Source organism: Bombina bombina, chromosome 2, assembly GCF_027579735.1.
Source record: "Bombina bombina isolate aBomBom1 chromosome 2, aBomBom1.pri, whole genome shotgun sequence".
Classification (NCBI taxonomy): domain Eukaryota; kingdom Metazoa; phylum Chordata; class Amphibia; order Anura; family Bombinatoridae; genus Bombina; species Bombina bombina.
Window position 1 is genome coordinate 431604224 of NC_069500.1, and position 25132 is coordinate 431629355.

Consider the following 25132-nt stretch of genomic DNA (forward strand, 5'->3'; position numbering starts at 1 on the left):
TTTTACCTCATTTAATTTAGGGCATACATTGTGAGTGTGTAGTGTTAGATAATTGTATTTCACTATTAAAAAAAAAAAAAAAAAATCACCCTATTGCTTGCTACTGTTTTCAATCCTCCAAAACTCTGATTTCTACCTACTCCGAGCAACACAAAGGAGCAAGTCGCTAGCGCTACTGATTTTCTATTGAGTACACCCCAACCGGGGTTTTATTTCAGCATGCAGCACTTAAGTGTACATCTACACCAACACAAACCTCAATACTACATCTACAAAACACTGTAGTGGACTTCTACTGGACTGTGATAAATCCCTGGGACATTAGAGAAATATATATATATATATATATATATATATATATTAATTCATACACACACACTGGCCACTTTATTAGGTACACCTTGCTAGTACGGGGTTGGATCCTCTTTTGCCAGTACTGCCTTAATTCTTTGTGGCATAGATTCAACAAGGTGTTGGAAACATTCCTCAGACATTTTGGTCTATATTGACATGATAGCATTACGAAGTTGCTGCAGATTTGTCATCTGCACATATTTGCAAAAAGCGTGCAGGAAATCCGTCTCCCAAGGGCGCCAAGCCGGATTTCCCACACGGCTATTGGCTAAGAGGAGCAAAAACATCACCTCCCTAGCAAAACGGTGTTTTGCTGTGGGTTGCCTTAGCGGCTCAGAATAGCGAACGCTTGAAACAAAGGAGCTTTCAGCATGAAGTATTTTATACTTCATGAATGAAAGTCACCTTTATTTGTTTCAATGGTCAAATAATGTTGGACAGTAGGCTACAGTCTTATTCATTTTCAGATTGTCTCTTTTTTTTTATTAAATGTTTGACTATATAAACAATAATAAAAAAAAAACACACCTAGACATTCAAACCTAGAATTTGTTATAAGTATAAGTGCTTTAAGGAACATGAAACTCATAATTTTTCTTTTCTGATTCAGAGAATACAATTTTAAACAGCTTTCCAGTTTACTTCTATTAAAGGGGTACTAAACCCAATTTTTTATTTTCTGATTCAGAGCATGCGATTTTAAGCAACTTTCTAACTTACTCCTATTATCAATTTTTGTTCTTTCTCTTGGTATTTTTATATGAAAAGCAGGAATGAAAGCTTAGGAGCCACCCCATTTTAGGTTCAGCAGCTGGGTATCGCTTGCTGATTGGCTCCTAAGCTGTCATTCCTGAAATTTTCAACTAAAGATACCATGTATCCCTTTATTTAATTTGCATTCTCTTGGTATCTTTTGTTGAAGAAACAGCAATGCATCATTAGAAGCTAGCTGAATATATATATATATATATATATATATATATATATATATATATATACATATACACATACACACACCAATCGGCAGCTCCTGGGTCTACCTATCAAGAGAACAAAACAGATTAGATAATAGGTTAAATTGGTGTAATGGCATAAGACGTGATACTTGTTAAGAAGGATGAAATAAAAAGATGTTGTTGTTTGTTTGCAGAGATTCCAGCAACATCTGAGTCTGTGTCAAAGTTTACTGAAGATATGGATGTGGTAGACAAGAGCACCGAGGAAGTGCTTTATTCAGGACAGGATAAGAGTTTGAGTGTTCTCCAACCTGATGCTAACAGGAGTGAAACGTCTGATTTGGAAAAAACAAGATCTGTTAAGATGGCATTAGAAATGTGCAGCAAATACATTGCAGACCCCCAGACATCAGGTTGTCTATCCTCTGGGAAATCAATTGACCAAGAATGCAATCTATCAACATCTTGCTTTGAGCAGCCATGCCAATCTCCCAACCAAAGACAGGGAGGAGATGCCTCTAATCACAGATTGTGCCTTGTAGATACATTCAGCTCTACTAGGGTACCAACAGCCTGTAAAGAAAATATAACTGAAGACTCCAGTATATCATTCAGCCACTCCTGCTCTGGTAGTGCTTTAGAAGCAAGCAGTGCAGATATACTGCATGAGGAAAGTCTGCAAGGTACCCTGCTAAAGAAAGGATGCTGTAACAGTACTGAGAGCCAACTAGTGGGCAATCCATCCTGTGAAAAGGACCAAAGTCAATGTGAAAGCCCAGTGGCCCACACATGCTTACAGTGTTCTGCTGAGAATGCTGCTGTTCCAAACGTAACTGGTATCTGCTTAGAGCACAATCCCTTGCATAAAATTTCCTCCACATTATTTTCTTCCACCCAGTCATCTGAAACATTTAACAGTAAATATGTTTGTCTTGCAGAGAAAGAACATGAGACATGCAGCACTTTACAGGCAGTGGCACACACAGAGAACCCCAGACTCCCACTTGATCTTTTGAAAAGTGCCAAAACATTAGACACTAACACATGTTCTAGTTCAAAATCTGTTCATTGTAACCAGCACTGCAGAGAGTCTGCTGATTGTGATGAACAGCTGCCCCCTGTCAGTAATCTATTTAGCAGTTTAGCACAAAAGACAGATCTTGACCATACTGTGGCAGCTACAGTCACTTGCAGGGTGGACATTTCATGCGTAGAAACCACTAGTTATAAGAGACTGGTAAACCTTGATATGGCATCCACTGTGGTGGATGTAGTTTCTGATGCATTGTGTTGGAGAGAGGAAGAAGTCAAAGCAACTGTAGAACAGTTATGTCAAACAAATCATGCAAATCATGCTCAAGGGATTGAAAATGATGATAGCAGCTTGGTCTTTCCCATTTCAGACAAAAGCACAATTCATCAGCATGTACATATAAGCACAGAGCAACCCCACAGCCCACATCAGGAAAATAAGAGTTCCTCTGTTGTAAATAGGACTGTTATAGATTGTCAAATACAGTCAGATGGGCCCTGTGAAACTGCACTCAGTGATGCAAGCCTATTATTTCCTTTGAGTAAAGGGAATGCATATTCTCTAAATGGCCAGGAAACCAACCCCATTGCAGTTGAAAGAATTAATTTAGATATTGGGGCAGACAACCAAATAAGATGTGCCAGTGAGCTAACAAGGCAGCAGGACCTGAGCATTCTGCACTTCTCCAGTACAAATAGTCTGCCAGAAGCACTTAAAGAAAACTTGAAATCATGCTCGTCTGAAGAAGTTTGCCAAAGAGCAGGCTTCAGCAGAGAATCACTAGATAGTAAGACACTCACTGCTATGTCCATCCACGATGAAAATGCAGAACCACAGTATGCACTTGTACCTTACAGAGGCATCTTGGCATTTTTAGAAAAAGATAAAATGCCTAATGGACAATCTTTAGAGGAGCAGCTATCTGTGTTCTCAAGCCCAATTAAAAAGTCACATAAAAGAGACCTCCAATGTGAAAGAGAGGAAAGTATGATCTTAGAGCCTCAATCAGTTACATTAGACTGCAAAGCTGTTCAGCAAATACTTGACAAAAAAATGTATGAAGGAAAAAGCTGTGACAATTTGCAGAATGATGAAATGAATGTCCACATTGATTCCACAGTGCCTTTGAAATTAGTGGATGCAGATGTTTTGTCAGTGCAGCCATCTGGATGTTGTGCTTCTAAGGAGCTTAGCAAGTTGATTGGCTCCCACACTGAATCCCAAGCTCAGTCCCCCATGAGTAATATATTGATAGGCCCTGTTTCTGTCTTCTCCTCTTGCACTGAACTTGTTCAAGTAATAAGAGCAGATGAAACTGAGGCTGATTTGGTTACAGACAGATCAAAGCTTACAAGTCCTAAGCACACACCTGTAAATATGAGAAACCCAATATCAAGAGAACTTGAAGGTGTTGCAAGTGACCTTGGAAATCCTAAAATAAAACAGTACAGTCAGGTGCCTTCTGACACATTCCTGGCTGAAGCAAAACTCCCAATGTGCTCCAGTAATTGTAAACTGCTTTCTAAAGACTTCACTGGGCAGGATCACAAGTTATTATCACACAATGAGACCTCTCAAGCTTTGATAATCCATTCGTTGATAGACACACAGGGCATTAATGAAAGAAAATGTCAAAGTAAAAATGCAATTGGAAGTTCACAGTCATGGGTGCCCAGTAATTCCCATTTCGTTGTATCTGATGAGTTACATGATCCACTAGAAAAAGATGTTTCACCTAACTTAGGGCCTTGTGGCACCAATGAAAAGTCTACTCTATCATCAGAACAGTCAGAAGGCACAGAAGCCTCCCGGTCTCCTTATAAAAATTCTCTGGATTCAGGGAGAAATATTTTTGGCGTTCTCTGTGAAACATATTTTACCTCACATCCAAAAGAGAAACCTGTCTTAGATCAGATTAAGGCAGAGCCAGTTGTAGAGTTGGAGCAGACAAAGCGCAAAAGGGTTTGTAACGAGGAACCCTCAGAAGTGAAAAGGTCTTTTCTTTGTATACATAAGCCTCTAACTAAGGTATCAGAAGAGGGCCTTAATCTGCTTATAACACAGAGTAAAGACGCTGAGGCAATAACAGCTTCAGAAATTAATGAAGCCTTAAATGACATTCCTGAACAGAAACTTGAACACCCCAGTCTTACAACCAGTTCTTCATCACAAACTGCAAAAAGGGCAAAGATTATGGGTAGTAAGGGTAACCAATCATCTCTGCACACTAGACTTCAACCTAATGTAGATTCCTTAAACTGTTTAAGAGTTTTTCCTGAAAATAGTATGAAACTCCGTCCACGCCCTTTAAGGTTAACCAGTGAAACAGATAAGCTTTTGCCAGCTATCTCTCGTAGAAATTCTAACTCTGTAAAAAATATCTGCATGAAAAAACAACCTAGCAGAAAATGTAAGGTTTCTCCAGTGCAGGATCACATCTTGGTAGATATTCAACCAAGCACAAACAATTCCTCTATTTTAAGTATGTCTAGTAAGGTTTCTCCAGTGCAGGATCAGATCTTGGTGGATATTCAACCAAGCACAAACAAGTCCTCTATTTTAAGTATGTCTAGTAAGGTTTCTCCAGTGCAGGATCAGATCTTGGTGGATATTCAACCAAGCACAAACAAGTCCTCTCTTTTACGTATGTCTAGTAAGGTTTCTCCAGTGCAGGATCAGATCTTGGTGGATATTCAACCAAGCATACACAAGTCCTCTATTTTACGTATGTCTAGTAAGGTTTCTCCAGTGCAGGATCACATCTTGTTGGATATTCAACCAAGCACACACAAGTCCTCTATTTTAAGTATGTCTAGTGAGCATGTTTATAAAAATAAGTCCATATTTCTTTCAAAAATGGATGTGTCAAAACCAATTTCAAAAGTTACTGCAAGATCATGTCTCAAACTGACCAGAAGAAGATTTGCCACCCCTTTTACAAAGCATAGACTTTTAAATAAGTGCTCCAAATTAGATGCCTCCTTAGAGCATTTGTCTTCTATTGCTTCCAGACTGTTAACACCATGTAAAAACTCTTCCCAGTTAAAGTCACTCTCTGCTGTATCAGAACTTCACCCCTCCAATCAGGGACTATTTAAAGTTAAAAAGCTGTTGGAAGTGTTTTCATGTGTCAATATGAAGCTCTGTTCTCAGTCAAGGGCAGCGTGGTCTAAAGACCCCTTACCTGCCACTGGTGTAGTGCTTCCAGTTTCCCAGCGCATGGACCATTCCCCTATGTCTCCCTCCAAAACAACCTTCCTTAATTTGTGTAACAAGTTTCCTCTGCCTCTTGGTGATGCTGGCACATTTCCATTTGCACTACACATGAATGTAGATCACAGTTATTTCAAAGACCTTATAAGGTTAAGTCCTCCAGTTTGTGTGTCCAAAGGGCTTACATCCATCGCCCAGATAGCCGAACCTTTTAAATGGAGACTATCTCTTTTTGTTTCTTCACACTTACCTTGTGCATCTGAGAGTGTTCAACTTAAACAGCAGAATGTGCAATTCAGAAACCTAGAAGCCTCCAGGATGGATTCTAATCACAGAACTTCTTTGAGACGGTTTTCTGGGTGCTCCAAACATGGCCTTCACACCGTTCTAGCACTCTCTTCTCCTGGCTGTTATAGGTTTTGGACCAGGAAAAGAAATCTGGGAAGCAGAGTTCCAACTGTGCAGAGACTATCCATGGTTCATTTTGCACATGGTGTGAATAGGTTACCAACTCCTAATATAAGGGCACAAGATCCCTTCTCTCTGCCATATTTGCTGGGTCGTGTACTATCAACCTGGAGTCAGCATGGCCCATCAGCTTTCTCATCTGACTGCATAACTTCTCATGACAGCTATTGTCTGTGGCAACCATGCCTGGGTAACATCAGCAGGTAATTAATTTTTTTCTATAATTTTATATATATATATATATATATATATATATATATATATATATATATATATATATATATATATATATATATATATATATATATATATAATTATTTATTTTGTATCAAACCAGTGCAAAGCTATAGCATAGAGGATTATAAAAGTACTGAATGCACAGAGTTTAATAGTATGCGCAGTGCTCCCCCTTTTTTTTTTTTTCTTTTAGAGCGAACTACTGTTAATCCTGTACCTGTTCTTTATTAGTTGTGATTCAGCACTAATGTGTAATATGTGTAATTCATAAAAACATATGTACTTGCTGAAAAGTCAGCCATGTGTTTTTAGGAGCCATGGAATCCTTTTGTATAGTGTTGCATATAGGCCCAAGACCTTCCTTTTTTTTTTTTTCCTGACAAATTTATATATTTCTCCTATTTTCCGGCCCCCTGAATCATGTGACAGCAGCCAATCACAGGCTAGTATACTTATACCCTACATAAATCTTTAAACAGGCACATATTTCATATTATTAAAGGAAGCATATTTATTGCATACATTTTGTGTTCCTTAAGGGGTCAATTCATTTGTTTGATTTTAACTCCTCAAAGGTGATAACCTAGTTAACTCTAGACAAACTACTACCTGTCCAAAGCTGTGCATTGCCACTGAGCCAATTGCATATGGCACATGTATAGTTACCAATTTGCAGCCATGTTCAGCTCAGGATCTAATTGCATTTCCAAAACCGACTTGTGTATTTCACCTCTATGCGGGGATTAAGGGGATTAAAAACAGCATTTTAAAGGGTCATTCAACACAAAAATTGGATAGATAATGCCTTTACTACCTATATTCCAGCTTTGCACAACCAACATGGTTATATTAACATACTTTATAACCTTTAAACCTCTAAATTTCTGTCTGTTCCTAAGTCCCTAAAGACAGGCCCATGATCACATGCTTTTTTATTTGCTCTTCACATCAGGGGAAGCTAGTTCATGTGAGCTACATAGACAACACTGTGCTTCGCCTGTGGATTCTAACACAGCACTAACCGGCTTAAATGCAAATCAATAGTCATGTGATCAGGGGGCCGTAAGAAGATGCTAAGAAACCAGGTAATCGGAGGTAAAAACTGGGGAATGGGTAATAAAGGGAATATCTATCTTTCTTTTACAATATATGACAAGTCCACAGATTTCATCCTTATGGGATTACGCCTCCTGGTCAGCAGGAGGAGGCAAAGAGCACCACAGCAGAGCTGTATATATTGCTCCTCCCATCCCTCCCACTCCAGTCATTCTCTTTGCCTGTGTTAGTTATAGGAAGAGGTAAAGTGAGGTGTTAGTCATAGATTCTTCAATCAAGTGTTTATTATTTTTAAATGGTGCCAGTACTATTTTTCACAGGGTGGAGCATCAGATGTTTCAGCAATGGGAACTGAGGAGTTTTTGTTCTACATTATCACCGCACTCCCCATGCTGGTGCTGCCCTGCTGATGGTCTTATACGATGTCACATAAGGCCCTATTTGTCCCCACAGATCTACAGGAGGTGATGTAAAGAGTCGTGTGGGACAGGTTCAGATCAGCGCTACAGTATGTACCGTCTTTTTTTTTTTGTTTTCTGGGGAATGCATGGCTCAGAACAGACTGGACGTTAGATGCTGCAGCTTAAGTGGGGTAACTAACTTGTAAACTACGTGTTAATTCCCTACCTGTTTTCCCTTCGAACAGAATCTGTGTAAAAACAGTGGGTTGGTGTTATCTGTGTAAAATCAGTGGGTTGGTGTTATGTGACCCGTTTGCACTAACAGAACGATGACATGATAACAGTGGTGTTTACATATGCAGGCTGACGCTGGAGATGTAAAAGATGGTTGTTATTTATGTGTGGCATGGTTTAATTGAGGATCACATTGGCTTATACGAGTCAGGTTTACACGACATTGATTTTTTCATACGGCGCCCTTTTTTGTCTGTATACTGCCGACGAAGGGCGGGGCTACGTTCGCGCGCTTTGATTTGTACTTGTTATTGCGATCTTGTACACGGAGGGCTCCAGTTGCTTCCTAGGTCCGCTTGGTTTAACTTAAAAAAAGCTAGATCAGCAAGCGGACTTGGGTAGTGGTTACTTGAGGCATCTTGTTGGTGTGAGGTAGGCGCCACAGCAAAGCTGTGGCTTGGTGCAGGGGTTAATTTTAGTTGTAATACAAAAGGAGTCTATATTAACCTAATATATATTGGGTATAGCAACTGCTTATTGCTTGTTTGTTACCTTTTTTGCAGTAAAAACTATATAGTTTCAAATTGCAGTACACATTTGTCATTTTAAAATTTAAAGGCACAGTACCTTTTTTAAAATTTAAAGACACAGTATTTGTTATTTCTTATATCTGACACGACCAATTTTGCTCTCTTTCTTTTTATCATGGCTGAATTATTGGAACAGACTTGTTCTATGTGCTTAGCTGCCAATGTGGAACCCCCTCTTACATTTTGTCCCTCCTGTACTGAGAGGGCTTTACAATTTTTAAAGAACAAATTTTCTTTAATGCAAATAGTTCTAAGGATGCTTCTCAGCTTGATGAGACTCAGGGTATGCTGCAACTTTCTCCCCAAGCGTCACAGCCTTTAACATCTGCTCAGGCGCCATCAACTGCGTTCACCTCATTTACTCTGCAGGATATGGCGGCAGTTATGTCATCTACTCTTACAGAGGTTTTGTCTAAATTTGCCAGTGTTGCAAAGCAAACGTAGTAGAAGAGCGGACCAGGTGGTCCAGGCGACTTCTGACTCTTTGTTGGCGATCTCCAATGTACACTCCCAGGGCTCTGAAGAGGGAGGCAGGGAGACTCTGTCTGAAGGGGAATTGTCTGATTCAGGTAGTGCATTACCCCAGACAGATTCAGACGTAATGTCCTTCAGATTTAAGCTTGAACACCTCCATCTCTTGTTGCGGGAGGTTTTGCTGACTATGGATGATTGTGACTCTATGTGGTGCCACCAGAGAAATTGAGTAAGATGGACAGATACTTAGAGGTTCCTTCTTATTCTGATGTTTTTCCGGTTCCTAAGAGAATTTCGGATAGTATTACACGGGAATGGGAAAGACCATTTTCACCTTCCCCTACCTTTAAGAAAATGTACCCTATAGCTGACACCATTCGGGATTCTTGGCAGACGGTCCCTAAGGTGGAAGGAGCTATAGCTACCCTAGCTAAGCGTACGACTATTCCTATTGAGGACCGTTGTGCTTTCAAAGACCCTATGGACAAAAAATTGGAGGGTCTTCTAAAAAAGCTATTTATTCATCAAGGGTTTCTATTACAACCGACGGCCTGCATTGTCCCAGTTACAACTGCAGCCGCATTCTGGTTTGATGCCTTAGAAGAATCTCTTAAGACTGAGACTTCTTTAGAGGAAATATTGGATAGAATTAAGGCCCTTAAGCTGGCAAATTCTTTTGTTACAGATGCTGCTTTCCAGATTGCCAAATTGGCGGCTAAAAATGCAGGATTTTCCATTTTAGCATGCAGAGCCTTATGGTTAAAATCTTGGTCTGCCGATGTGTCCTCTAAATCCAAGCTTTTGGCTAATTCCTTTCAAAGGTAAAACCCTATTCGGGCCTGACTTGAAAGAGATCATTTCTGACATTACGGGAGGTAAGGGTCATCTCCTACCTCAGGATAAGACTTCTAAGCAGAGGGGTAGACAGAGTAATTTTTGTTCCTTTCGAAATTTCAAGGGAGTCCCCTCTGCCTCTTCCGCTAAACAGGAAGGGAATTTTGCACAAGCCAAGTCCGTCTGGAAACCTAACCAGGCTTGGAACAAGGGTAAACAACCCAAGAAGCCCGCTGCTGCTCCCAAGACAGCATGAAGGGGCAGCCCCAGATCCGGGACCGGATCTAGTAGGGGGCAGACTCTCTCTTTGCCCAGGCTTGGATAAGAAACGTTCAGGATCCTTGGACACTGGAAATCGTGTCTCAAGGGTATCAGCTGGAGTTCAAAAATTCCTTCCCAATGGGAAGGTTCCTTCTTTCAAGATTTCTGTAGACCGGATAAAAAGAGAGGCGTTCTTACGTTGTGTAAAAGACCTCTCCACTATTGGAGTAATTTGTCCCGTTCCAATTCTAGAAGAGGGGCAGGGGTTTTACTCCTTTCGTGGTTCCCAAAAAGAGGGAACGTTCCGACCCATTTTAGATCTCAAGAGTCTAAACAAGTTTTTCAGAGTCTCATCCTTCAAGATGGAGACTATTCGGACAATTCTTCCATTGATCTAGGAGGGTCAATATGACTACTGTGGATTTAAAGAATGCATACCTTCACATTCCTATCCACAAAGATCATCACCAGTTCCTAAGATTTGCCTTTCTGGACAAATATTTTCAGTTTGTGGCTCTACCCTTCGGGGTGGCCACGGCACCCAGGATCTTCACGAAGGTTCTAGGGTCTCTGCTGGCGGTTCTCAGACCGTGGGGCATTGCAGTGGCTCCTTATCTGGACAATATTCTGATCCAGGTGTCGTCTTATCAACTGACAAAGTCTCATACAGACATGGTTCTGGCCTTTCTGAGGACTCACGGGTGGAAGGTGAATCTAGAAAAGAGTTCGCTAATTCCACAGACAAGGGTTCCTTTCCTGGGAACTCTAATAGATTCTGTATCTATGAAAATCTTCCTGACTGAGGTCAGAAAGTTAAAGATTCTGAATACATGCCGCGCTCTTCAGTCCAATCCTCGGCCTTCAGTGGCTCAGTGCGTTGAGGTAATTGGATTGATGGTGGTGGCAATGGACATCATTCCGTTTGCTCGTTTTCATCTCAGACCTCTACAACTGAGCATGCTCAGACAGTGGAATGGAGATTATGAAAATTCGTCTCCTCAGATAGATCTGGATCAGGAGACAAGAGACTCTCTTCTTTGGTGGTTGTCGCAGGATCATTTGTCCCAAGGGACGTGCTTCCGCAGACCCTCATGGGTGATAATGACAACGGACGCCAGTCTACTAGGTTGGGGCACAGTCCGGAATTCCCTGAAGGCTCAGGGTGTGTGGACTCAGTCAGAGTCTCTACTCCCAATCAATATTCTGGAGTTAAGAGCGATATTCAATGCGCTTCAGGCTTGGCCTCAGTTGGCTTTGGCCAGATTCATCCAGTTCCAGTCAGACAATATCACGACTGTGGCTTACATCAATCATCAGGGAGGAACAAGGAGTTCCTTAGCGATGACAGAAGTATCCAAGATATTTCGGTGGGCGGAGGCTCACTCTTGTTATGTCAGCAATATACATCCCAGGAGTGGACAACTGGGAAGCGGAATTTTTGAGCAGACAGATGTTTCATCCGGGGGAATGGGAACTCCATCCGGAGGTCTTTGCCACTCTGATTCTCAGGTGGGGCAGACCGGAATTGGTCTCGTCAGAATGCCAAGCTCCCGAGATACAGATCCAGATCAAGGGATCCTCAGGCCGAACTGATAGACGCCTTGGCCGTTCAGCCTAGCTTATGTGTTTCCACCGTTTGCTCTCCTTTCCCGGGTGATTGCTTGGATCAAACAGGAGAGGGCTTCAGTAATTCTAATCGCTTCTGCGTGGCCGTGCAGGACTTGTTATGCGGATCTGGTGGGCATGTCCTGTCTGCCACCGTGGAAGCTTCCATTGAGGCAGGACCTTCTCATTCAGGGACCCTTCCATCACCCAAATCTAGTTTCTCTGCAGCTAACTGCTTGGAGATTGAACGCTTGATTTTATCTAAGCGAGGGTTCTCTGATTCCGTCATTGATACCTTGATTCAGGCACATAAGCCTGTTACTAGAAGGATTTACCATAAGATATGGCGTAAATATCTTTATTGGTGCGAATCCAAGGGCTACTCATGGAGTAGGGTTAGGATTCCCAGGATTTTGTCTTTTCTCCAAGCAGGATTGGAGAAAAGGTTGTCAGCAAGTTCCTTAAAGGGACTGATTTCTGCTTTGTCTATTTTGTTACACAAACGTCTGTCAGATGTTCCAGACGTTCAATCTTTTTGTCAGGCTCTAACTAGGATCAGGCCTGTGTTTAGACCAATTGCTCCTCCTTGGAGTTTGAATTTAGTTCTTAATGTTCTTCAAGGGGTTCCGTTTGAACCCATGCATTCCATAGATATTAAGTTGTTATCTTGGAAAGTTTTATTTTTGGTTGCTATTTCTTCTGCTCGCAGAGTTTCTGAGCTTTCAGCTTTACAATGTGATTCTCCTTATCTTATTTTCCATTCTGATAAGGTGGTCTTATGTACCAAACCGGGTTTCCTTCCTAAGGTTGTTTCTAATAAGAATATTAATCAGGAAATTGTTGTTCCTTCCTTGTGTCCTAATCCGTCTTCTAAGAAGGAGCATCTGTTACATAACTTAGACGTGGTTCGTGCCCTGAAGTTTTACTTGCAGGCGACTAAGGATTTTCGGCAATCATCTTCATTATTTGTTGTTTTTTCTGGAAAACTTAGGGGTCAGAAAGCTACGGCTACCTTTTTGACTGAAGAGTATCATCCATCTTTCTTATGAGACTGCTGGACAGCAGCCTCCTGAGAGAATTATGGCTCATTCCACTAGGGCTGTGACTTCTTCATGGGCATTTAAGAATGATGCTTCTGTTGAACAGATTTGCAAGGCTGCAACTTGGTCGTCTCTTCACACTTTTTCCAAATTTGATACTTTTGCCTCGTCCGAGGCTGTCTTTGGGAGAATGGTTCTTCAAGCAGTGGTGCCTTCCGTTTAGGTTCCTGTCTTGACCCTCCCTTTCATCCTTGTCCTATAGCTTTGGTATTGTATCCCATAAGTAAGGATGAAATCCGTGGACTCGTCATATCGTATAAGAAATAAATTTATCAGGTAAACATAAATTTCCTTTTTAAAACAATAAAACATTTTGAGTTGACTGGCCCTTTAATATTACCCTTGCTTGATTTTCTTCTTTTTTCCATCATTTAATATAATTTTATTATAACTATCTTAGTATTCTTGCACAGTGCTAAAAAAAATTTGTGAGCTTAATTTGAATAAGTTGCTGCCATTAAAACACTGATGGTAACATACATTCTCATGTTTCAAGTGATATTCCTGTAAAGAGAAATCAAAACTAGCATCATCTTCAGAGTGAAAAGTAGTTGCATCTAGTAAAAATGGTTTATGCTTTATAGAGTGTTTCTTGTGCTGTTTCTCCTCGTTGTGCCTTTTAAATTGATTTTTTTGGTTTATGATTAAGAGCATTCCACAGAGTCCTAGTTAGAACTGTCTCATGTATTCCAAACTCTTTGTAGATACAGTTGGTTCAACGCTTCTTTAAAGGCCGATACCTCCCACTTGGAGAGTGTTAAAAACTCTCTATATATCATAATCGTGGCTTTTCTCCTGATGTATTGGAATTTATTTTTCTTCTTATAGGCTTGTATAATTTATTTATTTTTTGTTCTGTAAATATACATTTAATATAAATACATTACTTGGGTAAATGTTTTCACCACTGCTGTCTGATTTCCCTAAGAGTGAAGAAAAGTTGCTGATATCTCTAGATAAAAGGGAGAAACTGTGAATTGACAGCACTCACTTCATTACTGGCTACTGCCGCATGTTCATGCATGCTTGTGCAACCTCCATAGGGACTGTATCCTATTGGATGCAGCAAGTGGCTACTTTAACGTGTGTGTGTATATAAAGCATCATTTTATCAGGCTGCTTTAATTCTGTGTATTATAACACAGATTAATTACCTAAACTGTACTGTGACCCTTTAAGCAGGAAACCATGAATCTCATTTACTAGGGGTTCTTGAGGCCTGGAGTTGAAACACTGTACTGGGCCATAACTGACATACTGTGTAGGTAAGTGTCTCGCGACGGATTAGAGGGTCTGCAAATGAAATGCTCAGTAGTATATTTCCATGACGCACATTAGAAATGAGAGTATAACTGTAAAGTTCTAGTGTTCCTAAAATGTTTTATTTAATCATATTAAATGATAAAGCAGTCCAGCTACAGTTAAATGCATTCCCTCTGTTGCTGCTCTAATCCTATTATTATGTCTTATTTAAATATTCAATATTGCTTTTTCTTTTTTTCTTCTATTCACATAATATCATATATGTGGCAAGCAGTTCAGGCCCCTTGCCCAGCATGACTCCCCTGTTAATGAACACTCAATTATCAAGGCTGGATATACAGAGGTTAGTCCTTAAATCCTGTTCTTTGCAGTTAAATGTCCTAAATTATGATTGTGTGTTGTCAGTTGCCAATTTATTTGAGACATTCATTGGAGTGATTAACTTGTTTCTTTCATGTAATTGGCAAGAGTCCATGAGCTAGTGACGTATGGGATATACAATCCTACCAGGAGGGGCAAAGTTTCCCAAACCTCAAAATGCCTATAATACACCCCCCACCACACCCACAATTCAGTTTTACAAACTTTGCCTCCTATGGAGGTGGTGAAGTAAGTTTGTGCTAGATTTCTACGTTGATATGCGCTTCTCAGCATGCTGAAGCCCGGTTTCCTCTCAGAGTGCAGTGAATGACAGAGGGATGTGAAGGGAGTATTACCTATTGAATGCAATGGTCATCCTAACGGGGATCTATTTCATAGGTTCTCTGTTATCGGTCGTAGAGATTCTTCTACCTCCCTTTTCAGATCAACGATATACTCTTATATACCATTACCTCTACTGATTACAGTTTCAGTACTGGTTTGGCTATCTGCTATATGTAGATGAGTGTCTTTTGGTAAGTGTTTTCTTTTATTTAAGACACTCTCTCAGCTATGGTTTTGGCACTTTATATGTAAAGTTCTAAATATATGTTTTGTACTTATATTTGCCATGATTCAGGTTAATCAGTATATTTCCTTCTTGCAGACTGTCAGTTTCATTTTGGGAAATGCATATAAAAAAAAATAAAAAATTCTTACCTGAAATTTTTCAAATTGACTCTCTTTTCTAAAATGCGGGCTGTTAGGCTCGCGGGAGCGCAAAATGCTATAATATATTGCGTCATTCTTGGCGTGAGACTTTTTTGTTGTGAGAATTGTTTGTTGACGTAATTTAGTCATTTCCAGCGTCTTAGTTGGCGCCACGAGTTTTCACGTAGTTACGTCATCTATGACGCTCGTGTTTGTTGCAGACGTTCTTGGCGCCAAAAAATATTTTGTCAGTTGTGGGCGTCGTACATGGCGCCAGATTTTTTAAATTATTTAAGTCTTTATTTAATTTTGTTTCTGGTTTCCAGAGGCTTATTTTGTTTGCATTTTTTCCCATTCCTGAAACTGTCATATAAGGAAATTGATAATTTTGCTGTATATGTTATTTTTTCTATTACATATTGCAAGGTTTCTCAATCTGACCCTGTCTCAGAATCTACTACTGGAATCCTGCTGCCTGATGTCGGTTCTACCAAAGCTAAGTGCATTTGTTGTAAATTTGTGGTAACTGTTCCTCCGGCTGTAGTTTGTGTTAGTTGTCATGATAAACTTTCAAATGCAGACAATATTTTGATTAGTAGTAATCCATTACCTGTTGTTGTTGTTCCTTCAACATCTAATGTTCAGGATATTCCTGTTAATGTGAGAGAATTTGTTTCTAATTCCATTCAGAAGGCTTTGTCTGTCATACCACCTTTTAATAAACGTAAAAGGTCTTTTAAAACTTCTCATAAAATTGATTAATTTTTAAATGACCGACAGCATTCTGATTTATCTATCTCTGATGAGGATCTATCTGGTTCAGAAGATTCTGCCTCAGATATTGACACTGACAAATCTTCATACTTTTTTAATAAGGAACGAATATACTCCATTTTAAATGAGGTGTTGATTGCATTAGACATGAAGGAGACTAGTCCTCTTGATATTAAAACCAGTAAACGTTTAAATTCGGTTTTTAAACTTCATGTAGTTATTCCAGAGGTTTTTCCAGTTCCTGATGCTATTTCAGATGTAATTTCTAGGGAATGGAATAGACTGGGTACTTTTTACTCCTTCTTCAAGGTTTAAGAAACTGTATCCTTTGCCAACTGATAGATTGGATTTTTGGGAAAAGATCCCCAAAGTTGATGGGGCCATCTCTACTCTTGCTAAACGTACTACTATTCCTACGGCAGATAGTACTTCTTTTAAAGATCCTTAAGATAGGAAACTTGAATCTTAACTATGTTCAGGTCATCTTCTTCGACCTGCTATTTCTTTGGCTGATGATGCTGCTGCTTCAACTTTTTGGTTGGAAACTTTAGCACAACAAGTACCAGATCATAATGTGTATAGCATTGTTAAGCTAATTCAACATGCTAATAATTTCATTTGTGATGCCATTTTTTATATCATTAGAATTGATGTCAGATATATGTCTTTAGCTATTTTAGCTAGAAGAGCTTTATGGCTTAAATCTTGGAATGCTGATATAACTTCTAAATCAACGTTGCTATCTCTCTCTTTCCAAGGTAATCAATTATTTGGTTCTCAGTTGGATTTTATTTCAACTGTCACTGGGGGGAAGGGAGCTTTTTTGCCTCAGGATAAAAAAATCTAAGGGTAAATTTAGGGCTGCTAACCGTTTTCGTTCCTTTCGTCAAAATAAGGAACAGAAACCTGACCCTTCCCCTAAGGGAACGGTTTCCAATTGGAAGCCTTCTCCAGTCTGGAATAATTCCAAGCCACTTAAAAGATCAAAATCAGCCCCCATGAAGGTGCAGACCTCATTCCAGCGCAGCTGTTAGGGGGCAGACTAAGATTTTACAAGGATGTTTGGATCAATTCAATCCAAAATCATTGGATTCAGAACATTGTTCCTCAAGGGTACAGAATAGGTTTCAAAGTAAGACCACCTGTGAGAAGTTTCTTTCTCTCTCACATTCCAGTGAACCCAGTAAAGGCTCAGACTTTCCTGAAGTGTGTTTCAGACCTGGAGTTATCTGGGGTAATTGTGCCAGTTCTTTTTCAGGAACTGGGTCTGGGGTTTTATTCAAATCTGTTCATTGTTCCAAAGAAGGAGAATTCATTCAGACCAGTTCTGGATCTAAAAATTTTGAATTGTTATGTAAGAATACCAACATTCAAGATGGTGACTATAAGGACTATTCTGCCTTTTGTTCAGCAAGGGCATTATATGTCCACAATAGACTTACAGGATGCATATCTTTATATTCCGATTCATCCAGATCGCTATCAGTTCCTGAGATTCTCTTTTCTAGGCAAGCATTACCAATTTGTTGCTCTTCCTTTTGGCCTAGCAACAGCTTCAAGGATCTTTTCAAAGGTTCTCAGTGCCCTACTCTCTGTAATCAGAGAGCAGGGTTTTGCAGTGTTTCCTTATATGGACAATATCTTGGTACTTGCTCAGTCTTTACATTCTGCAGAATCTCGCACGAATCAACTAGTGTTGTTTCTTCAAAGACATGGTTGGAGGATCAATTTACCAAAAAGTTCCTTGATTCCTCAGACAAGGGTAACCTTTTTAGGATTCCAAATAGATTCAGTATCCATGACTTTGTCTCTAACAGACAAAAGACGTCTGAAATTGGTTTCAGCTTGTCGGAACCTTCAGTTTCAATCATTCCCTTAAGTAGCTATGTGCATGGAGGTTTTAGGTCTCATGACTGCAGCATCGGACGCAATCCCCTTTGCTCGTTTTCACATGAGACCTCTTCAGCTTTGTATGCGGAGCCAGTGGTGCAGGGATTACACAAAGATATCACAATTAATATCCTTAAATCCCAATGTTCGACTATCTCTGACTTGGTGGTTAGATCACCATCGTTTACTTCAAGGGGCCTCTTTTGTTCGTCCAACCTGAACTGTGATCGCAACAGATGCGAGTCTTTCAGGTTGGGGAGCTGTCTGGGGATCTCTGACAGCGCAGGGGGTTTTGGAAATCTCAAGAGGTGAGATTACCAATCAATATTTTGGAACTTTGTGCGATTCTCAGAGCTCTTCAGTTTTGGCCTCTACTAAAGAGAGAACCGTTTATTTGTTTTCAGACAGACAATGTCACAACCATGGCGTATGTCAATCATCAGGGTGGGACTCACAGTCCTCAGGCTATGAAAGAAGTATCTTGGATACTTGCTTGGGCGGAATCCAGCTCCTGTCTAATCTCTGCGGTCCATAACCCAGGTATAGACAATTGGGAAGCGGATTATCTCAGTCGTCAGACTTTACATCCGGGAGAGTGGTCTCTTCACCCAGATGTGTGTGTTCAGATTGTTCAGATGTGGGGGCTTCCAGAAATAGATCTGATGGCTTCTCATCTAAACAGGAAACTTCCCAAGTATCTGTCCAGGTCCAGGGATCCTCAGGCGGAAGCAGTGGATGCGTAGACACTTCCTTGGAATTATCAACCTGCTTATATTTTTCCGCCTCTAGTTCTTCTTCCAAGATTGATTTCCAAAATCATAATGGAGCGTTCGTTTGTACTGCGGGTGGCTCCAGCATGGCCATACAGGTTTTGGTATGCGGATCTTATTCGGATGTCCAGTTGCCAACCATGGCCACTTCCGTTAAGGCCAGACCTCCTATCTCAAGGCCCATTTTTCCATCAGGATCTCAAATCATTAAATTTGAAGTTATGGAGATTGAACGCTTAGTGCTTAGTCATAGAGGTTTCTCTGACTCAGTGATTAATACTATGTTGTAGGCTCGTAAATCTGTGTCTAGAAAGATTTATCGAGTTTGGGAGACTTACATTTCATGGTGCTCTTCTCATAAATTCTCTTGGCATTCTTTTAGAATTCCTAGAATTTTACAGTTTCTGCAGGATGGTTTAGATAAGGGTTTGTCTGCAAGTTCCTTGAAAGGACAAATCTCTGCTCTTTCTGTTCTGTTCCACAGAAAAATTGCTAATCTTCCTGATATTCATTGTTTTGTTCAGGCTTTGGTTCTTATCAGGCCTGTCATTAAATCAATCTCTCCTCCTTGGAGTCTTAATTTTGTTTTGAAGGCTTTACAGGCTCCTCCGTTTTGAGCCTATGCATTCTCTGGACATTAATTTACTTTCTTGGAAATTGTTGTTCCTTTTGGCCATCTCTTCCGCTAGATGAGTTTCTGAATTATCTGCTCTTTCTTGTGAATCTCCTTTTCTGATTTTTCATCAGGATAAGGCGGTTTTGCGGACTTCGTTTAAATTTTTACCTAATGTTGTGAACTCCAACAACATTAGTAGAGAAATTGTTGTCCCTTCTTTGTGTCCTAATCCTAAGAATTCTCTGGAGAGATCTTTACATTCTTTCAATGTGGTAAGAGCTTTGAAATATTATATTGAAGCTACTAAAGATTTCAGGAAGACTTCTAGTCTATTTGTTATCTTTTCTGGTTCTAGGAAAGGTCAGAAGGCCTCTGCTATTTCCTTGGCTTCTTGGTTAAAGCTTTTGATTCATCATGCTTATTTGGAGTCGGATAAATCCCTGCCTCAGAGGATTACGGCTCATTCTACCAGGTCAGTTTCTCCTTCCTGGGCTTTTAAGAATGAAGCTTCTGTTGATCAGATTTGCAAAGCAGCAACTTGGTCTTCTTTGCGTACTTTGACTAAATTCTACCATTTTGATGTTTTTTCTTCAGAAGCAGTTTTTGTTAGAAAAGTACTTCAGGCAGCTGTTTCAGTTTGATTCTTCTGCTTATAATTTCAGTTTTTTTCATTATTAAGATTAAAACTTTTGATATGGGTTGTGGATTAATTTTTCAGTGGAATTGGTTGTCTTTATTTTTATCCCTCCCTCTCTAGTGACTCTTGCGTGGAGTTCCACATCTTGGGTATTTGCTATTACTTACGTCACTAGCTCATGGACTCTTGTCAATTACATGAAAGAAAACATAATTTATGTATTTACCTGATAAATTAATTTCTTTCATATTGGCAAGAGTCCATGAGACCCACCCTTTTTATGGTGGTTATGATTTTTTTGTATAAAGCACAATTATTCCAATTCCTTGATGCTTTCGCTCCTTTCTTATCGCCCCACTTCTTGGCTATTCGTTAAACTGAATTGTGGGTGTGGTGGGGGTGTATTTATAGGCATTTTGAGGTTTGGGAAACTTTGCCCCTCCTGGTAGGAATGTATATCCCATACGTCACTATCTCATGGACTCTTGCCAATATGAAAGAAATTAATTTATCAGGTAACATAAATTAGGTTTTTTATTACAATGCCATGTCATTGCAGACTGCCAGAGAACTCCCCCACACTTTCTTTGATACCAAAGATCTGCCGGCATCATGAAGATCCAGTGCCTCCATATGATGTGTCATCTAGCAAGGCTCAGGTTTGTCCATTTGAGCAGCAAGAGGCTTTAGCTGTCTCGCATGTCAGAGTTCAGCTCAGCAACAAGGAGAATGAGGTAAGTGATATCCCCCACGGCTTTGCATCTAAAGGGTAAAAGTATTGAAACTACACTTTTTACACTTTGTATAATTAAAGGGACATGAAACACACTATTTTTCTTTTACTATTCAGATACAGCATAACCTTTTTAAACAAATTCCCAATTTACTAATATTGTCTAATTTGCTTTATTCTCCTGCTGTTTATTGAAAAGCCTACTTAAATAGGCTCAGGAGCTGAAAGCTAGCTGCTGATTGATGGCTGCACATAACTACCTTTTTGTCATTGGCTTACCAATGTGTTCAGCTAGCTCCCAGTATTGCATAGCTGCTCCTTCAATAAAGGATACCAACAGTTTGAAGCAAAATTGATAATACAAGTAAATTGGACAGCTCTTTACAAATATATGCTCTCTCAATCATAAAAGAAAAATGTGGGTTTTATGTCCCTTTAAGGTAGCAGTGTCCCATTAACTTATTCTAGCATAATTAAACCTGACGACATGCATATCCATCTTAGTCTTCAGTTCTGGTTATGTGTGTGCTGAGGGTTTTTTGTCTTCCGTACTCAGAAAGAAATCCTAGAAAAGAAGCCCCAACGAGTCTCTCAAATCCGAATACGGAAAACTGTGCCCAAACCAGATCCCAACCTCACTCCAATGGGTCTTCCTAAAGCCAAAAGGTAAAGGAGGGCCTAGTACCCTAAAACAAACCTACTGTGGAGCTGCTTTTATTTCTTGTAGTGAAAAGGTTAAAATGTATTTGCTGTAGAAAAAGGTTTGTCAAACAAGAGCATTCCATTGGGGTTTTTTGTTTAGTTTTTTAAGCGGTTAGACAAGGACATCTGTATATAGATATACGTAGAAAGTCAGGGGCAACAAGTACAATTCTAGTAGCCATGGCTCCTGTATTTTGACAAATTTCTGTGTCAAAAGAATGTTTAAATTATATTTGTGCAGAAAATGGTGGCTCTGCATACAGTACTTGTGGTTTCTTCATCTATTACAGATTAAAGAAGAAAGAATTCAGTTTAGAAGATATTTACACCAATAAGAACTACCAGTCCCCTCCTGCAGCTCGGTGAGTACACTGACCCGATTTTGCTTTTACTAGATCCTGCTTTAGGACAGAGTACAATGTCATTACTCTTCCTTTGGGTCACATGGTTTACGATTTCATGGTTAACCTTTTCATGATTACGTCTTCTGTATTTTTTCTGACTCATTCTCTAGGAGCCTGGAAACTATCTTTGAGGAGCCAAAGGAGAAGAACGGCATTCTGATCTCTGTCAGCCAACAGAAGAGGAAGCGTATACTGGAGTTTAGGGATTTTACCGTCCCAAGGCTTAAGCGAACAAAAGGCAAACTGAAAGTTTTCTCTGCCTGCAAGCGGGGGAGGAAGGCTGCCGCCATAGAAGAGGTTCAGCTTGATGCGCTTCTCATAGAGAAATTAATGGAGCTAGAGAATTTCTTCCTTCAAGAGGAAGCGGTGGAGAGATCTCCAGGGACCACAGTTATATTAAGTTGATGTGATGCAGAAAATCAGACCCCCCTTGTAATAAAGGACACCAGTAAAATAATTGGAAGGATGAGAGTATCTGCCACCTTATTTCCCTGTCATTAGCTTGGTGGCTTTATGTGAGAACTTTCCTGGCTGGTAGTTAAAACCAAGGAATGTCACTAGTTTGTTGGAACTGTAAGGTGATATGGATCCTGGTCATTCAAAAGACACAGATTTCACTGCATCACCCTCTTGTGCAGTGTTGATAGTGGAGGATGCGACTGGAATAATATGCTCTAAATCTGCAGTCACACAGTTTTGTTTTCAAGTCTCTTCCTTTTAAACAAATGTCTTAACCCAAGAGTGGCAAGCCTGCACTATTAGAGTAGCATTTAATGCACTTGTTTTGTTTGTTTTTTGTCCATGTTTTTATTTAAACAAGAAAACTAGTTGGCTCTCTGCCTTGCCAGATCTAGGGAAGCACATTGTATTTTATTGTAATCAGTTTAATCAGGTGTTTAAGTGTGAATGGAGCTACAGTTAAACCAATAGTTGAAGAATAAAGATTGGTGGCAGCAGAACTAGCCCTGAACTGGCACAGCAGCTTTGGCTGCACATATCCAGACTTTAGTCCTCCATCCTAAAAGCACACTTAATTCACAATTATGTCAGTAACTGTTTGTGAGATAAATAGAGCAGATTTTCTCTCTGTACTTTTAATATTGATCTTCTTTTAATGGGAGCAAAGCAAGAGCTTTTCTGGGGCAGGTAAATCTTCTTTTGTTTATGTACACACTTTTTTTTTTTTTTTTCTTTTGCTGTGTGGAAAAAAAAAAAAAACTAGATGTGTGCTGATGTGTTGGGTGTTTACCTAAATTACATTTCTACCCTTGCCCCAGTGTTTGGACATAATATATCCAAAACTTGTTTGATGTGGGGACCTCATTGTGTCTGTGTGTGTGTCAGATGCTGGATGTTAGATAATGACATTTGTTTTTTTTTGTTGTTTGTTTTTCATTTAAGTGTCAAAATATAAATCTACCCCATATACCTGCTTTTTGTAGCATACATCTGCATGGGCACGGGAGAAACCATTAAAAGTGGCACTGTTTGTTACCATAACCGGAGTAATGACATGTGGGAGCACTGCATTCATGTCACTCATAAAAACATAATATTGTCACCTAGCTCTGGTAGCTGATTAACAAATTAGCTGCTTATTATTATTTGATATGTGCATAAGTGTCTAGTCCTCTCTGATTGCTTCATTTGTGGCAACACACCTTTCTATATGAGATGTATATAGCTATAGGCTGCATCTATAGAACTTCTTTCTTTTTTTTTTCTCACAAATAATTTTGTGGACCCTTTTCTTTCAATGAATAACACACATTGTGTCCCCTTTTAAATAAGGCTATTTTACATGTGAAGTCCTTTCTATCCAAACCTTCCCATGCTTTTCTCTGTGGTGCCTCTCAACAGATGTTTTCTGTCCTACGTATTAGTGGCTGTTCTGGAAATAAATGGATAAGGGCCAGCTCTGATACTGCATGTATGGTAGTGATAAGAGCAGTTTGTTTTCCGGGCTATGAGCTTTCTGTGAATTTTGAGACCATTGTTTTTAATTTATAAAACTAATAAATGCCAACCGCATTTGTCTAAATAAAGACACAATTTAGATGACTATATAAATGGGTTAAGTACTTATTTCTGCTGTGTTTATATCTTTATATAAGATTATGTAGTCAAACGCCCTCTTTTCTGAATAACATGAAGTACATGAATAAATATACTTTCAAATAGTTGCATAAACATAAGCACTACTAGAAATTTCAGATAATTTTTTGCTACAACTCAGTTTAAAAAAGAAATGGAGCCTTTTGTTTGTTTGTTTTATTTACTTTTTGAAAATTAAAAAAATATATAATTTTATGGCATAAAAAGGGCCTTTAGTGGATGCCAGTTTCAACTAGCTATTTATTCACAGAATAAAGGAATTATTGTAAAATTGCCAAAATAAAAAGAGAGATATATTTTTTATATATATATATTCAAAGGGACACTGAACCCAATTTTTTTCTTTTGTGATCCAGATAGAGCATGCAACTTTCTAATTTACTCCTATTATCAAATTTTCTTAATTCTCTTGGTATCTTTATTTGAAATGTAAGTTTAGATGCTGGCCCATTTTTGGTGAACAACCTGGGTTGTCCTTGCTGATTAGTGGATAAATTCACCCACCAATAAACAAGTGCTGTCCAGGGTCTGAACCAAAAATATCTTAGATGCCGTCTTTTTCAAATAAAGATAGCAAGAGAACGAATAAAAATTGATAATTGGAGTAAATTAGAAAGTTGCTTAAAATTGCATGCTCTATCTGAATCGCAAAAGAAAAATGCAAATTAGCAATTCTTAACCAGCACGAGGATATAATAATAATAAAGAATTTAGGCTAAGGCACAAGGAAACAAGATATCCTGATTCATACATTTAATAAGCACAAAAATATCATTGTTAAATGGCAACATAAAAATTTATCAGAGTCCCAATAGAATAAGGATCATATATGAGAGATCCTATATGTAAATCAGCCCTAAACAGCCTATAAACATCGGGTTACAGGTGGTATTCAACCTAGAAAGTCAATTCATGGATGTAGTATGAGGCGAAAACACAACATTAATGAACCAGTTCGTAAGGCATTTAGGTTTGTGAATTGAAAAATGCAGCATACAATGTCAGCAATCCTGAAAAGAAACTGGGTGCATAGGATAGAGGTATAGCAACCACAAATTAAAATAAAGGCTCTATATTCATTAGGGGTGATTCTCCCCTCCTCTTGGTGTTATAGACGGTGCATTTTCCACTATTTCGGTAATGGAGAGTTCAGCCTTGAGAATCTGCCAGTGTTTCTCCAAAATGTGTCTGATTTCTTTCCACTTCTTATAGGTCGTTATAAACCTGACATTATCTGTATTTAATGTATTTTTACCTATAATCCCATACAATAAGTCATCACGTGATCTAGTTTTTGACCTATTAAATGCTTTTTCTTTTAAAAGATACGATGAGTCCACG

General features: G+C 39.3%; 1 protein-coding gene across 5 annotated transcripts in view; it reads left to right on the top strand.

Annotated features, from left to right (window-relative positions):
- The window catches only part of PRR14L (proline rich 14 like), a 32512-nt gene extending 8780 nt beyond the window's left edge, over positions 1-23732 (top strand). For 3 of the 5 annotated variants that reach the window (XM_053702003.1, XM_053702002.1, XM_053702001.1), the window contains exons 4-9: positions 1505-6227; positions 14351-14422; positions 20397-20571; positions 21127-21236; positions 21563-21634; positions 21787-23732. In XM_053702003.1, coding sequence (XP_053557978.1) covers positions 1505-6227; positions 14351-14422; positions 20397-20571; positions 21127-21236; positions 21563-21634; positions 21787-22081 — 5447 coding nt within the window. In that variant the 3' untranslated portion in view covers positions 22082-23732. Of the gene's footprint in view, positions 1-1504; positions 6228-7213; positions 7345-14350; positions 14423-20396; positions 20572-21126; positions 21237-21562; positions 21635-21786 lie in introns of those variants that run through there. The other 2 variants (XM_053702004.1, XM_053702005.1) reach the window with 2 other exon arrangements.
- The last annotated feature ends 1400 nt before the right edge of the window (positions 23733-25132 follow it).